Raw genomic sequence first — 14,236 nt, forward strand, 5'->3', positions numbered from 1 at the left:
ATGTCCAGGGCACAGAGACCTCCCCGCTGCCCCTTGGGTGGTAGGCGTCGGGTCCGCGCAAGTCCGACTTGCAGTGGTCCTGGGGGAAAAAGGGGCGTGAGAGCGCGAGGAGCAGGGGGCGGGAAGTCCGGAGGAGGAGGAGTAGAGGAAGTCCCTCGTGGCCACCCAGGGGAGGGCGGGACGGTGCCTGTGGGGATCTTGCCAGGAGGCACAGTGTTAGAGGGCCTGGCCAGCAAGTTGGAGCACGGAGGGTCACTGACCGCTGGGCGCGCTCTCCGCACCGACCCCTCTCGCGGAAGGGGCGGGGGCGCGTGCGCGGGCCGCGCGCGCGGGGGGCGGGGCGCGGTGACCCCGGCGGGCGCGAGGCTGCAGCGCGCGCCGGGCGCTGAGCGGGACGCGGGGGAAGCGCGCGCGAAGGGGCGCGCGCAGGCGAGAGCGCGCGGGGGGGCTGCCCCGGGGCGGCCCCCCCACGTCGGGGCGCAGCGGGCGGCGGCGGCGGGAGCGCGTCCCGTCCGGGTCCTGAGGAGCCGGAGCCACCGCCGCCGCCGCCGCCACCACCACTCGCCAACATGGCGGACCTAGAGGCCGTGCTGGCCGATGTCAGCTACTTGATGGCGATGGAAAAGAGCAAGGCGACCCCGGCCGCCCGTGCCAGCAAGAGGATCGTCCTGCCCGAGCCCAGGTACCGGCTCCCCTGGTCCGCGCCGCCGTCCCCAGCGGCCGCCAGCGACCCCCTGCGTCCGGGAGGGTTCGGGAGCTCGGCTACTGCTGTTCCCCGGCCCGCGACTTCGGGGAGTGGGCGCTGCGGGGACGGCCTCGTGGCTCCCGTCTCAGAAACGGGGCAGCGGAGGGCTGTTTGGGGAGACTCGGGGAGAGAGCGCAGCAAAGTGCCCCGCGCGCTCGGCGAGCGCTACAGCAAGGGGCTGGTAGGATGTGGTTGTGACTTCGCCGGATCAGTTCCATACTTGTCGCCCCCTTCAGTCCCATCCCTGTCTCTCAGTCCAGCCCCATTCCTGTCTATCCTTCTGGCCTCATCCCTATGGGTTCCTCCCTCTTCCTTGCTGTAGTTCACTCCTTCCCCATCCCGGTTCCTCTCGCCCCATCTTTGTCATTCCTTCTACCCCATTCCTGTTCTCCCCATCCAGCCTCATCCTTCTGGTCCCCTTCTGCCCATTCCTGTCATTCCCTTGTGCTCCATCCATCCTGGCCGTTCCTTCCCTGGTTCCTGCTGTCCCCCTTCCCAACTCCGTCCTCTGCTCAGCTCCCTCTGGGCTCCTTCGCGCGGCAGCGCAGGCCGGCATAGTGCCTTTTGTCCCAGGTACTTACACTGCAGTTTCAGGGCTTGCTCTCCTCGAGCTCCGACAAGTCGTCAGCTTCCTCCCCTCCTTTTCTTTCCTCCTGTGTCCCAGGCAGTAATCAGCGAACTGCGACCCACTCAGTTTCCTTTTGGGTGCTAAGTGTGTCACCCGAGCAGCTTCCCTCAACTTACAGGTCTACTGGCGACACTTCGTTAAAAGATTGAAATAGGATTCACTTAAAAACGCACATTGAATGGGTGGTTCCAGACAAGAATTTGTTGTTTAAATGACCAGATGAAAGGCCCCATGGAATTGGGAAGGGGCTTAGCAAGTTGTAATTAAAAACATTTTTTTTAATTAAATTTATTGGGTTGACATTGGCTATCAAGCTGTAATTTTATCTTGAGAAGGATTTATTATTGATGAGCTAGTAAAGACATCATTAATTTATATCCTTAGCACAACCCCAAAAGAGATTCTTTGTCAGGTGACTAGTGATTTTCTAATAGTGTGTTAAACATTAGGGTTGGAGTCTGTCTCCCCGCCCTGAGTTTCTTACCTAATTAGCACCATCATGAGTCCTACAGCAAATGTGGTTTCTTGACACTAAACAGCTCTTGGTGGAATTGACAAAGAGAGATCTCTTCTTTATGGTGAATTTGAGGCCACGCAGTCTTGTAAAATATTGGAATCTAAACCTAAGCCATTCTCCTTTGGAAAGCCTCAGACCTTGTAGCCTTATACACCCAAGATTGCTTCAGTGTTATCTAGATGTAAGAAAAAAAATCTTTCTTTTGATGCTAAGTGGTCACCAGATTATTTTTACAGGTCCACTTATGAGCCCAAGCCCTACAACATAGAAAATATCAGCCCCTTTGAATTACTTGTTGTGAAAAGCTAAATTGTGCAGATGAACACACACTTGCTAATTCCTTTTGGCTTGCTGGCCCTTCTTCGCCCGCCCACGCATCGGGTTGGCTTTGCAGGGAGGGCTCTCTGAAAAGCAATGCCAAGCCGTAAAAATCAGGGAAGAGCAAGAGCGCAGACTTTTTGGAGTGTTTTGAAATTAACACTCCTGTTACAGACTTGAAGGATCTGAAGCTCATTGAAAAATCAGTGCTGTTTAAAATTTCCAGTGAATGGGAAACGAAGTAAAACAAGAACCCCCCCAACCTGAATTTTATTTAAAAAAAAACTCTATATTTCTATAAGTGTGGTATAAAATGCTTAATTCCTCTTTCTCCCGCTCTTCCTAAAGGTCAGGGAACCCTAAATACATAGAGTTTCTGTCTGTAAATTCAATAAATCTTGACTCATGTGCCGTCTTTTTTGGGGAGTGTTGTGAGATATATGATATTTCTAAAGTTAGGAACTTGTGTTCATTTTTTTTTTCCCCTTGGTGTTTCGAACTTAACGTGACTTCTGCTTTTTTAGTGTTCTTAAGAAGGTACTTACGTGTTTGGGTATTCACTTCCTTGTATAAATGCCTTTGTTTTAGGTGTTCTTTAGTGAAGCCTTTTTCTAATACAGCAGAATTAGTGACTGTGAGCATGTTTCTTCTGACATTTTAGAAATGAGAGATATCAACTGAGAGTAATTTTAGGAAACAGCTCTTTAGTTATTGATATTCTGTTGCTATTTTTAAAATACTCTTGAATTATGCCTGTAGAACCTCCTCCAGGGATCCTCGTTTGTTTTGTATGTATCTCAATGGCTTTGGCTTGAGTTTCCTAACGTGACTGTTTACATAGTAACCACCGCTCTGTGGGCTCCTTAGCCCTTACATGTTAAACATCAGGTAGAACATGTGCAGACTTTTCTCCTACCCTTGCCTGGCAGTTAGTGGCCTTGCCGCTGGATTTGGAGTGGAGATGAAAGGGTGGGGGATTTCTAGATGTGGTGAGGGTTAGTCGCATGTGAAAATGCCTCAACGCAGTGACTCAAAAAGACCAGTGCGATTTCACTCTTTTGGTTAAGGGTAATGGTCAGATGTGTTCTGACGAGGGTTTCTACTTCATTTTGCAGTGATCCATGCGACCACCAGTCTTCGGTACTGGTGAAAAAGAGCTTTAGATTTGTATTTTTAGTATCTGAATGAGAAACATAGAGTTAAGTTAGACAGTGGTTTATCACCAGTGACTTTTTCTTTCCAGCTAATTATTTGAAGTCACTATAGTCTTCCGTGGGCTTCCTTGTTTTACGTTGTCTTTTCCACAGTTTTAAACGCGAAAGCAACAGCGCTAAAGGCGCCGCAGCCAACTTCAGAGAGAGGCTGGGGCTGCTGTCCGGTCCCCTGCCCTTAGGGGAGAATCTCAGAAAATGGACTTGTCTGCCCAGGGGAGATGTTACTTCTCCCAGATAGCAAGAGACAACTGTTTTGTTATGTTGACACATTATTCAGTTAGCGAGCCAATGAGCGTAAATCCTGTAAAAGCCAACTATTTGTTCAAATTATAGAGCTGCTTTAGCTCGCTGAAATATTTGTTGAGCTAATGGAGCAGATCATGCATGGGCTTCATTGGGAAGAGTAAACTGAGCCCAGGGCCCGCAGTGCAGGCCAGGTTAAAAACGCCGTCGTGCCGATATGCGTGCCAGTTGTCTCAGGCCACGCTAGAAAAGAAATACGTTTATTTAATAGGGTCCAATTAATAAGCCGAGGCTTACAGGGGATCAACATCTTAAGTAAGGCCTAGAGTAATCAAGACAGCTTTTACTTTGGGCTCATTACCCTGTAAACCTTTTCCAAACAGAATGAAATTCCGTTGACTTGAACTCCCACGTGGCTGAAAGAGGTTGAGAAACACATAACTGATCTTTCCCCCGGAGTGGCATTTCTGCTTATGCGGACATTGAAAATTTTGGACTATCAGTTGCAAAGCTTGTCCTTTCAAAGTATTCGTATAATATGATTAAGAGGTTCTGAAAACAACATTTTAAAGATTCTCTTTTCCACTTCCTTGGAGCATTCAGGCAGCCCTTAAGGAGACTGGTGATGTTGTTTAGGACATTAAATTCAGTACATGGTTGTAGCGCCATTTCTCTGAGGCAGGCAAAGGGGATGCTGTGACGAACCCGACCCAGACCCTCAGCACCTCAGCGCCTTCCTCAAGGGGCTTCCGGTCCAGTGGGAAATACACACAGAGTTGAGCCAAGAAAGATGTTTACTTTAAAGTGAAGTTGCTTGAAGATTCTGTTTAACCGCAGGTGAGTTTGGATGGCTTTTATTAGTCAGTGTTCAGAGAACACATTACGTTTGGTCATTGTTTTACAATAAACTGTTAATTATTTCCTTTGAAGAGCTACCTAGCCAAAATATGCGTAGAATATGATATGGGGGTTTGCATCTTCCTATTTGTAAAACTGCCGTAGGAAATGGATCTCGTGAAGTAGTTCAGTTTTCTTTTGTGGAAATGGGGTTTCTTCAGTCATTTCCCAGTCAGTGAGTGAGTGGCGGTAAACTTGAAGTTCTCCCCTCCACTCTGGTTGTTCGGGGTCTTCTGTGGCCGCCCTCGCTATGCCCCCAGCCTAGCTTTGAACTGAAAAGTCAAGATTGAGAGAAAACAGCCTTCAGGAAGAAAGTACTCTTTATTCTTGATGGAGTTTTTTTTCTACGAATCAAACAGGGGTGATGTTCTTGCTTCTTTTTCACTAAGGTACAGATACAAAATGTAATTCGTTCTGACCTTTCAGTTATTATTTCATTCTTGGTCAAAGCTAATTTGTCTCAGTGCCGTGAAGATGTAAGTGTTGTGTGTAGCTGTCCGTTCCTAGAAATAGATGTTCCAGGGCCATCGGTTTGGGACCCAGTCTGCCCAAGCCAGGCGCTGTGAGGGCTTTGAATTGCCTGCCCATGTCGAGCTCGCGGAGGCCCGGCGCCCCGTCTCCCCGGTGAGATGTCTTAGAGACGGCCTGTGGGGAGCACCCCCTCTGCGCGCTGCATGTGGCTCTGCCAGACATCTGTTTGGACCAGGATGGGAACTTTTGGGGCAGGTACCAAGGCTGGCAGAAGGGAAGTCTAGGACTTCATCTGTCAGTGGCGGGCCAGCAGAATTGGATTTCAGAGCCGCGAAGAACAGAGTGCTGGAGTCCCTGCAGCCCTGACAAGGGAAAGAGAACTTTAACTTCCATGAAGCAGCAGTATAATAACTACCATTTATTGAGGACTTAGCCTCCACCTGCAGTTTGCAAAAGCGATACATTTGTTCCCCATTGTTATTATGGAAGTAACATTAGCCCCATTTTACCAGAGGAGCAGGTGCTTAGAGAGGTTAAGGACCCCTGCCCAGGTGGTGGGGGAACTTGGCCGAGGTTTCCCTCAGTCCAGGTTCTTTATACCTTCCTGTGCTCTCCCACAAAAATGAATAATGAACACCCTCTCCTCTTAATCTTGCAAGGGATGGACAGAATAGTGATACCTTGGTGTTTGGGGAAAGCATTATTTTGCGGCTGTCTCTGTGAACTGCTGCCGGTACGGCATTTGAAAAGTGAGGCCATCCTTGCAGACTGCTAGAGAGCAGCCGTTCCCCCGGGACCCTCGAAAACAGTAATTACGACTAAGTGAATCAGCAGTTCGTTCCTTATTTCCCAGGAGGAGCTTGAGGGTTAAATGCCTCTTCTGTTTAACACAAGAAGTGCGATCTTGCTGCTCTTAATGAGAAATTGTATAATAGAGCGCTTCTTCCCCCTCCCACCCCCCAGTCTCCAAACTGTATTTCTGCACTTAAGAAAAAAGGGCAGCTCAGACTTCCCCCAACCCCCCAGAAATTCCCATTTTAGGGAAAAAGGTAAAAAAAATATTTTTGGCTTTATTTGCAACAAAAATCACTTTTCATTCCAGTAACCCTCCTTTGTTAATGAAACGGTGTATCTGAAGGCTGCTTTAGGGAAAGGTGTGTTCTGGGTGCCGGGTGGTCTTGTCTGGCCTTGCTCTCTGGGCATGGGCAACGGGGAGGCGGAAATGATTAAGTGAGCCAGTGACTTCTGCTTTATTATTAAGTCATCTGTATGGTAAGTAACTCACATGCTAACGAGGCTGGAGGTCCCGCATGCACCTCTGCTTTTATTTCTCGCTTCCTTATTCTTTGTCTTTATCATTGATTAGGAGTTAGAACCCTGGGCTTTTTTTTTTCTTCTTCAATTGCTGCAGGAGGCCTAAATGTAGAAGTAACACCTTGGCCCCTCACTCATACCCTGTTTCTTCTGATTCGGGAAGCCGTCCGTTTAGGTCGTTCATGCTACAGCTTCGGTACGGAGCCTACACGTACTCTAACAGTTTGTATAGAACACAATAGGACAAGCCCATTAGAAAACACAGTGGAAAAATTCTTGCAGTTTATATGCTTTGTGCTCGGTGGTTTGGTTACAGAGAGCCTTGACCCAGCCTTGGGCCTGTGCTTGTTTGCTGCCGTTTCCTTCTTTCAGGGTCTTGGGGGCAGGAAAAGGTGACTATGTGAAAGTCGCCAGGCCAGACCTTCATCCTCAGTCAACTTGAAGGCCAGCCATCATCGCTGGCCCCTCATTTTCCTTGTCCTCTCTACTATAGTACGTCCTACTACAATAAAAGAGAAAGTTCTAGATGAGGAACAAGGAAACATGGACCTGGTGCCTCTGGCAGCCTGCCAGGTCCTTGGTAAGTCACTTAAATTCTCTGTATTCAGTTTCCCGTCTGTACACGGTGGGATCCATTTCTGATCCTGAAATGCCCCAGTAAAAACCTCGGTCTCTTGTAAGCGTTTTTTTATCCATGCAATATATTTGTAAACAGGAGAGAACATTAATTTCAAACACAGATTACTTAAGAGAAAATGGTTGGAAGAAATATTAAAAGATGATTTTCTTTTAATTACACCGTGGATGGTGGTGGTTGGGGTCATATGCAGTACAACATGTAACACCTTTAGAAAACACAATATAGCAGCTGATATTAAGGCAGCATTGCCTGGAGACCCTTGTGCCATGTGCTCTGAGGGACAGATTAAGAGGCAGGACTTCTGTAGAGCCGACTTGTTGACAGGGCAGGGAAGAGCAAGTGTTGACCTTAGACCCACAAGTAGATGAGTTTCCCAGATTTCTCCTCAGTTTTCTTCCTCTAGCTCTGTTTGGCTCTGTGTGTAGAACCTTCTACACATGGTGCCTCACTTGGTTCCTTTCTTCCCTTCCTCTTCCCATTTATTTTTCCCGTCCTCCCTTTCATCCATCCATCTGTCCGTCCATCCATCCATCCATCCATCCATCCATCCATCCATCCATCCAGCTCTGGGCTGTGTTAACTTCAGTATGAGTTCACGAGCATGCTACTCTTAAATGTAGATAACTAGGCAATTAGGAGACTCGACTTGTCCTTTAGAGGTCTTTGCTTTAGTAAAGTGAACCAAAAATCATCCTCTAAAAGTAGCAGACTTCAATATGTTCAGCAGAAGCGATTCATTCTAGTCCTCCTTAGCCACGAACAGGTCACTAACATGACATCGTAGTGTATCATGTTTGAAAAGATCTTGGAGGACGTCCACTCTGGTCTTGCCCTGGGTGGGTGTCCTCCCTCTCTGACACCCAGGGTCATCTTTGAGGAGCATCTTTGGAAGCTCTTTAGTGTCAGAAAGCTCTCTTGTAAATCGCTGTGTGCACTGATCTCTTGCTGTTATTTTGTGGTCAGGCAAATCTCCCTCAAAAGTGAGAGACCTTCAAATATCTGAAGGCTTCTACCCTAACCTCTTATAGGAAGTTGTGCTCAGTTCCTTCAGTGGTTCCTCATAGTGCGCTGAAGTCTGCACCCTGCTCTGGATCCTGTGCTCATCAGTCTTAGTATTACCTGGCTAAGTAAGAATATTTAAATTTATGAAGACTGAAAATATATTTGTAAAATTACTATAATTAAGGTAGTGATGGCAACACTAGTAATAAGCCCTATTTCAAGTGTGTGGTCGAGTTCCTGTGGAGTTCCATTCGAGGGAGAAGCTGTCCGGTTCCTCAGATGCTTTAGAATTCAGCACAGCAGTTTGATTGGGAGAATCACGTTCCCATTCGTCAGCATCTGGAAGCGTGGCATGGGCTGCGCGCGTATCATGACCACGGCTGACTCTGCTGAGGGCTAAGTAAGTGCTAGGCAGGTATAATTTTCATATAATTATGAGCTAAAATATTTTAGGAAGGAAGCAAGCTTTGTGTTAAAGTCTCCTGGTGAGGGTTTTAGAGTGTATGTTTCATAGATTCAAAAGCTTCCAGCTCTGTTCGCTGGGAAAGGCACAAGGCTCTTCGTTTGCAGTGGAACGGCTTTCCTGCATAGCGAGCTCTTGCTTTGTGCTTTGTGTAATTAAGTCCAGTCCATTGCTCTCTGCTATCTTATCTAGAAAGATAACTCTGGTTATATTTTCAGGTTATTTCTTCTCCATTTTCTGTATCTGTATTGCTTTTGATAAGGGTTTAAGTTAAAAATGAACTGGAAGTTACAAGGGAAGGCGTTTACACAGCTGTGAAATACCACAGACTTTCATTTTGCCTTGTGACTAAGGCTGTGATGATATTTTAGATGGATCTTTTAAAAATGTGAGGCCCTGGCCGGTGTGGCTCAGTTGGTTGGAGCATTGTTTTGTAACCGAAAGGTTGTGGGTTTGATTCCCGGTCAGGGCACAGATCTGGGTTGTGGGCCCAGTGCCCCATCCGGGCACGTACAATCCCTGGTCCTGGCGAGCACAGGGGGCGACAGATTGATGCTTCTCTCTTGCATAGATGTTTCTCTCTCTTCCTTCCTCTCTCTCTAAAAGCAGTTAAAAAAAAAGTCCTCAGGTGAGGATTAAAAAAAAAAAGGAGACTTGCTGTTGGGTATTGGGAGCGGGGTTCATACTCCAGTTAAAAACGGAAGTAACCCTAATGCATGAGCTCATGGGGCTTTAATAGGCATGTTTAATGCACCCCACTTTTTTCAACTACATTTACCCTTTTCTTATTATTATACCTGGGAAAGGAATTATGCAGTGACTCTTGTCATGACAACATGAAGTAAGAAGTGTCAAGCTTTTGTGCTCTTTGTTTTCCATTGAGGACTTGCTTCCTTCTGTTTTGTTTTCAGTGGCAGTGGAGAAAAGGTTATTATTTTTGCAAAACACCACAGCTAGTATTGGTCTGGAAGGGGAAGGTTTCTGCACAATGGCAGTTTCTAAGGAATGATGAGAAGATGCTGTGTCAATGATTACTCGCCCCAACCCCTCAGAAAACACTGAGTTTTGTGGTCAGGGATTTCTTGGGGTTTAATTGGTTGGTTGGTTGATTTTTTTATTTTTTATTTCATGTGGGAAACCAGCTAGTATCCCTGTCCTTTAAGTCAAGTGACCTGCTTTATGGGGGAAGGATGTTTTAAATTATTTTTAACCATCAGGTTGCTCTATTTAAAAAATCTGTTTTTCTCTATCCATTTCATCCTGAAAAATGGGGTAGATGGTGGAAACCCCTTCATATGACATTGGAGTTTCATATGATTGTCCCATGACTCTGTGGGGTAGCGTATGGGACGGCCAACAGGCAGCAAAAGGAAGACTTTTCTGGAGGGCCTCAGTGGTTCTACCCTGTGCAAACCCTCCCACCCTTAGGGGACTTCCTTGAGAACCACGCTGTAACTTGGATCAGTATTGAAGTGAGCATCCTGGGAGATCTCTGTGTTGGATTTAACATTTAGATCTGTATGTGTATATAACTTATTAAATCCAGCAACCTCTGATACCTGATTTTATATCTATGCAATAGATTTGAATTTAGAGCCAAAAAATTTCCACCCATACTTGTATGTAGTACTTTATAATTTTAGACGTATTAACTCTTTTTAGTTCTTACAATTCTCTATAGTAGGTAGAAATTTTAAAAAGAAAAAATTATTCTAAACTTGGCCAGGTGGGGAGGAGGTTGAGAGGCGTGTTTTGTGTATTTGGGGAAAACTGTCTCTGTCCATAGACACCGATGTCTTTCCTGCGGTCCCGTGGACGGCCTCTGGCCCTTCAGACTCAGAAACGAGATTTTCTCACTGTCTTGAGCGTGTCTTGTGAAATTCATGCCAATCAACTAAATCAGCCCATTTTCTTCTTAGGGGCTGGTGGTTCTTATTTTAAAATGGAAGACCCTTTTGAGAATCTATGAAACTAGAGGCTCCCACTCCCCAAAATGCATTAACTCACATAGCACATTATCTAAAACTCCAAACTATAACTAAAATGTCAAATTTGCTATGTTACACCCAACCCTAACCCTCCAGGGGCCTAGATGCCCAAAGCCTGCGTGAGCAGAGGGTTCTGTCCCGTGGGCGGCCCCCGGGAGGGGCGGCCCTTGGCTGGCGGCGCAGCCAGTGTGAGCCCACGACCAGATGGGTCAGAAGGGTCCAGCCTGTGGCCCGTCAGCCGCAGCTGGGACCAAGCCATCTCTCCCTGGGGTGGCTTTACGCTGGATGTGGATACACGAGTTCCCTGCCAGTGAGTGGCTTTGCTGTCGACTTGTCTTTCCGTGTTTACATGTTTCCTGTTCTCACTGGTGAGGGGCCTCTGCTGGATTTGATAACAGGCACTGAAGCCACCGCGAGGCTCGCCAGCTCCGGAGCTTCTGGCTCTTCCCTGCCCTTTGGGTCATGTATTGACTTAAAATTTTTATTCTCAGAGGGCAAGCTTTTCCCCTTATTTTCGGATTCCTTGGGAACATCTCTATAATACTCATTGTCTCCATTTTAGAAGGAGGAAGTTCAGGTTCAGGGAGAAGCTAATTGCTCAAGGTCACATTGATAGCAAAGGGTACAGCTGAGCCTCCTTGCAAATTCTGTGCGTTTAATAGACACCTCCAGACTGACTTTTGCCATGGAGGCCACCTCACAGAAGAAGGTTCTTAGGTTCGAGTGGAGGGCCATTGTCAATTTCAGACATTACTAACACATTTGAAGATGCGTTGTCTTCACTCAGTAAAGGATTGTCAGCTACAGGGAGCTGAAGGGGTGCTCTGGTAGCTTACATATAATTGTCCTGGGGACACTGATTTAATGATAAATATGTGAGTAATTCCTTAAGGAATGTCAGAACTTTTATGGGAAGTAATAGGATAGTTACCAATAATGATGGCTGCCCTGGCTGCTGTGGCTCAGGGGATTGAGCGCCGGCCTGCAAACCATAGGGTTGCAGGTTCAATTCCCAGTCAGGGCACATGCCTGGGTTGCAGGGCCAGGTCCCCAGTAGGGGGGCCATGCGAGAGGCAACCATACACTGATGTTTCTCTCCCTCTCTTCCTCTCTTCCCCTCTTTAAAAATAAATAAATAAAATCTTTAAAAGCAATAATGATGGCAGTGTTATAAATTGAGAAAAACTACATATCAAGGGTTCTTAATATTTTCTCACGCCAAACATTGTCTTATAGTTTTACATGCATCCTTATCTTAAAAACAAAATTAAAATTCCTCTCTCTCCCATTCACCAGGTAAATGGGTATCCTTGGCTCAACCATACTTATCAGTTACTCACAGGGCATAAAGGATTTTTATGTACTGAGTAATGTTATAATGCTGTTTTTGATGATGGTAGTGGTACATTCTAAGTTGTGATAGGAAATTAATGAAACAGGTCGCATATTTAACCTTTACGCAGAAGGGCAGTTGAGATCCCGTTGGGGCGGAGTCCCGTGAGTCAGGGACATGTTAATGAGCCCTACAGCTTGCCTTCTCCCTTATTGGTACGTGTTCAGCTTTGGCATGGCAGTAATGTATGGGTGAGTCTCAGTCTTTTGAATTGCTGCTGGATGTGCTATAAAATTGTTATTTACCTGACCCTGTGTTCAGAATCACAACTGCTATTATAGTGAATATGCTTACCTGTGTATTTTCGGACCTGTGTGTTCTATAGAATAGACCCCCATAGAAGTAAGAAAGATACAGGCATTTGCAGTTTTGCTAGATGATGCCAAATTGACCTCTGTATTTTTAAGAATAAATAGAGCTGCCTTCAGACGTCTTAAGGTTATTATTTACAACTATTTCATATAGACTCTATAGATACAGCTGGGTAATAAGAATTAAGACTTTTAACTGTAAATACATGAGTATATGACAAGAGCTAAGATTAAATTGGAATTGGAAAGTTATTTTAAATTCATGATTTTTTTCATTTTCAAACATATGTATTCATCACCTGTAGCCATGGAGAAGCCCGAGAAGTATGCGCAGCCCCGTCTCAGTGCGTACCCACACAGCGGCACCTGACTCAGGTGTGGTCGGGCTGGGCCAGCAGCCCGGAGCCTCTGCTGTATCAGAAAGCAAAGGAGCCAGCCAGGAGTTGGGGTGGGCACTGAATCTAACACACACAGAGGCCAGAAGAAGGGATTCTGCTGGCCTAAGGTGGGACAATTTGAACATTGAAAGAATATGGCTGGCTGCAATTGATTAAAATACTATCTGTCTATTGAAACCCTTGTGGTAGGCGGAGTAATGGCCCCCTAAAGTGTCCACTTCCTAATCCCCAAAACCTCTGAATATATTATGGGACATGGCAAGAGGGTAAGGTTGCAGATGGCATTAGGGCAGCTGATGTGCCGACTTGAAGATAAAGAGACGATGCTGGGTTTGTGGGAGGGCCCAGTGTATCCCAAGGCAGGCGGGAGAGCCCGTGTCCGAGTGACAGAGCCCAGGGAGGAGGCGGCCTGCCGGTGCTGGCCTCGAGGACAGAGCGGGGCACGGGCCCCGATGTGGGCGGCGAGGGGCTGGACTCTGCCCTCAGCGTCCACTGGGCCCGCAGCCCTGCCGACGCTGGGATCTCAGCCCAGCGAGGCCCATTTCAGGCTTCTGACCCACCCACCTGTGCATGATACGTTTCTGTTGTTTAAAACGGCCAAATTTGCAGTAAAATGTTGCCTCAGCAGTAGGAAGCTGATGCACACATGCTTCCATAAAAGAGATCCTTGTTTTCCTTGTTTGTTTCCAAACAAACAGGAAAATGAAATTCCGTATTTATCACTGTTGGTGGTAAAAATAGGGTACCAGCTCTGTCTCTGAATAGTAACAATCAAAAAAAAAGTAAAGAATTAAGCATTTCTCTTGCCTTTCCTGTAAGAAATACACTTCAGGGGAGGCTAATTCTTCAAGAATTATCAACTGAATTTTTGAAATCATTTTCACATCACTGAGAAGCATATACCTCTGTAGGTGAGACGATCTGGAGTACCAAGGCCATCCAGCAAGTGTTCCTGCCCCCGGAAGGGGGCCTGGGATGGAGTCAAGTCTTGAGAGGCCGCTGTCAGCTCACGGGAATAGGGAGATAGGAACGAAGGAGGAGGCCCACAGGTAAACCCGGAGTGGGAGCCGTCCTCCGGGGCGGCTGCCTTGGTTTCCTCAGTGAGTCACTGGTGTGAAGATAAAAAGTGGGTGGTGAGGAGAAGGCGGGGACTCTAGATGAAAGCAGATTTAAGGGACATAACAGTCAGATGAATGTGTGATCTCGATTCGATCCTGACTCAAACCCACCGACTGTACGAAGTGAGAGAATCATGGAATTTGCATAGGAACTGGGTATTAGAGCTTCAGGAGTTGTTATTATACTCAGGGTGGGGTTGGGGAGGGACAGTGGGTTGTCTCTATGTAAGGAAAATGTCCATAATTTTTAGAAATGCAAGTGAAGTAATAAAGGTAAAATGACATGTTGCCTGAGATTTGTTTTAAAATGGGGGCACAGTTGGGGGGAGTATAAAAGTAGCAGATTAAAGTCTTGACAATGCTTATGTTGTGATGAACGGCAGTTACGGAGGTTACCTAGAGTCTAGTGCATGTTTGAAAATTTTTACTACAATTTTTAAAAACCATAGAGCAGATGTGTAGGTGTGAGGATCACAACTATGTTCTCGCGGGGGCTGAGGAAAACCTGAGTTGTCCCAATGTTGTATGTGAGGGCACCAGTGACTTAGGATATAAATTCCTACGATGGCTTCGTAC

General features: G+C 46.6%; 1 protein-coding gene across 1 annotated transcript in view; it reads left to right on the forward strand.

Moving 5' to 3' along the window:
* The first annotated feature begins 350 nt into the window (after positions 1–350).
* Positions 351–14,236, forward strand: part of GRK3 (G protein-coupled receptor kinase 3) — a 111,677-nt gene continuing 97,791 nt past the window's right edge. Inside the window, exon 1 of the mRNA XM_054594049.1 lies at positions 351–682. Within this exon, the coding sequence (XP_054450024.1) occupies positions 570–682 (113 nt within the window). The 5' untranslated portion in view covers positions 351–569. The remainder of the gene's footprint in view (positions 683–14,236) is intronic.

This window comes from Pteronotus mesoamericanus, unplaced genomic scaffold (genome assembly GCF_021234165.1).
Source record: "Pteronotus mesoamericanus isolate MK-2021 breed Mesoamerican mustached bat unplaced genomic scaffold, CSHL_Meso_final scaffold_507, whole genome shotgun sequence".
Lineage (NCBI taxonomy): Eukaryota > Metazoa > Chordata > Mammalia > Chiroptera > Mormoopidae > Pteronotus > Pteronotus mesoamericanus.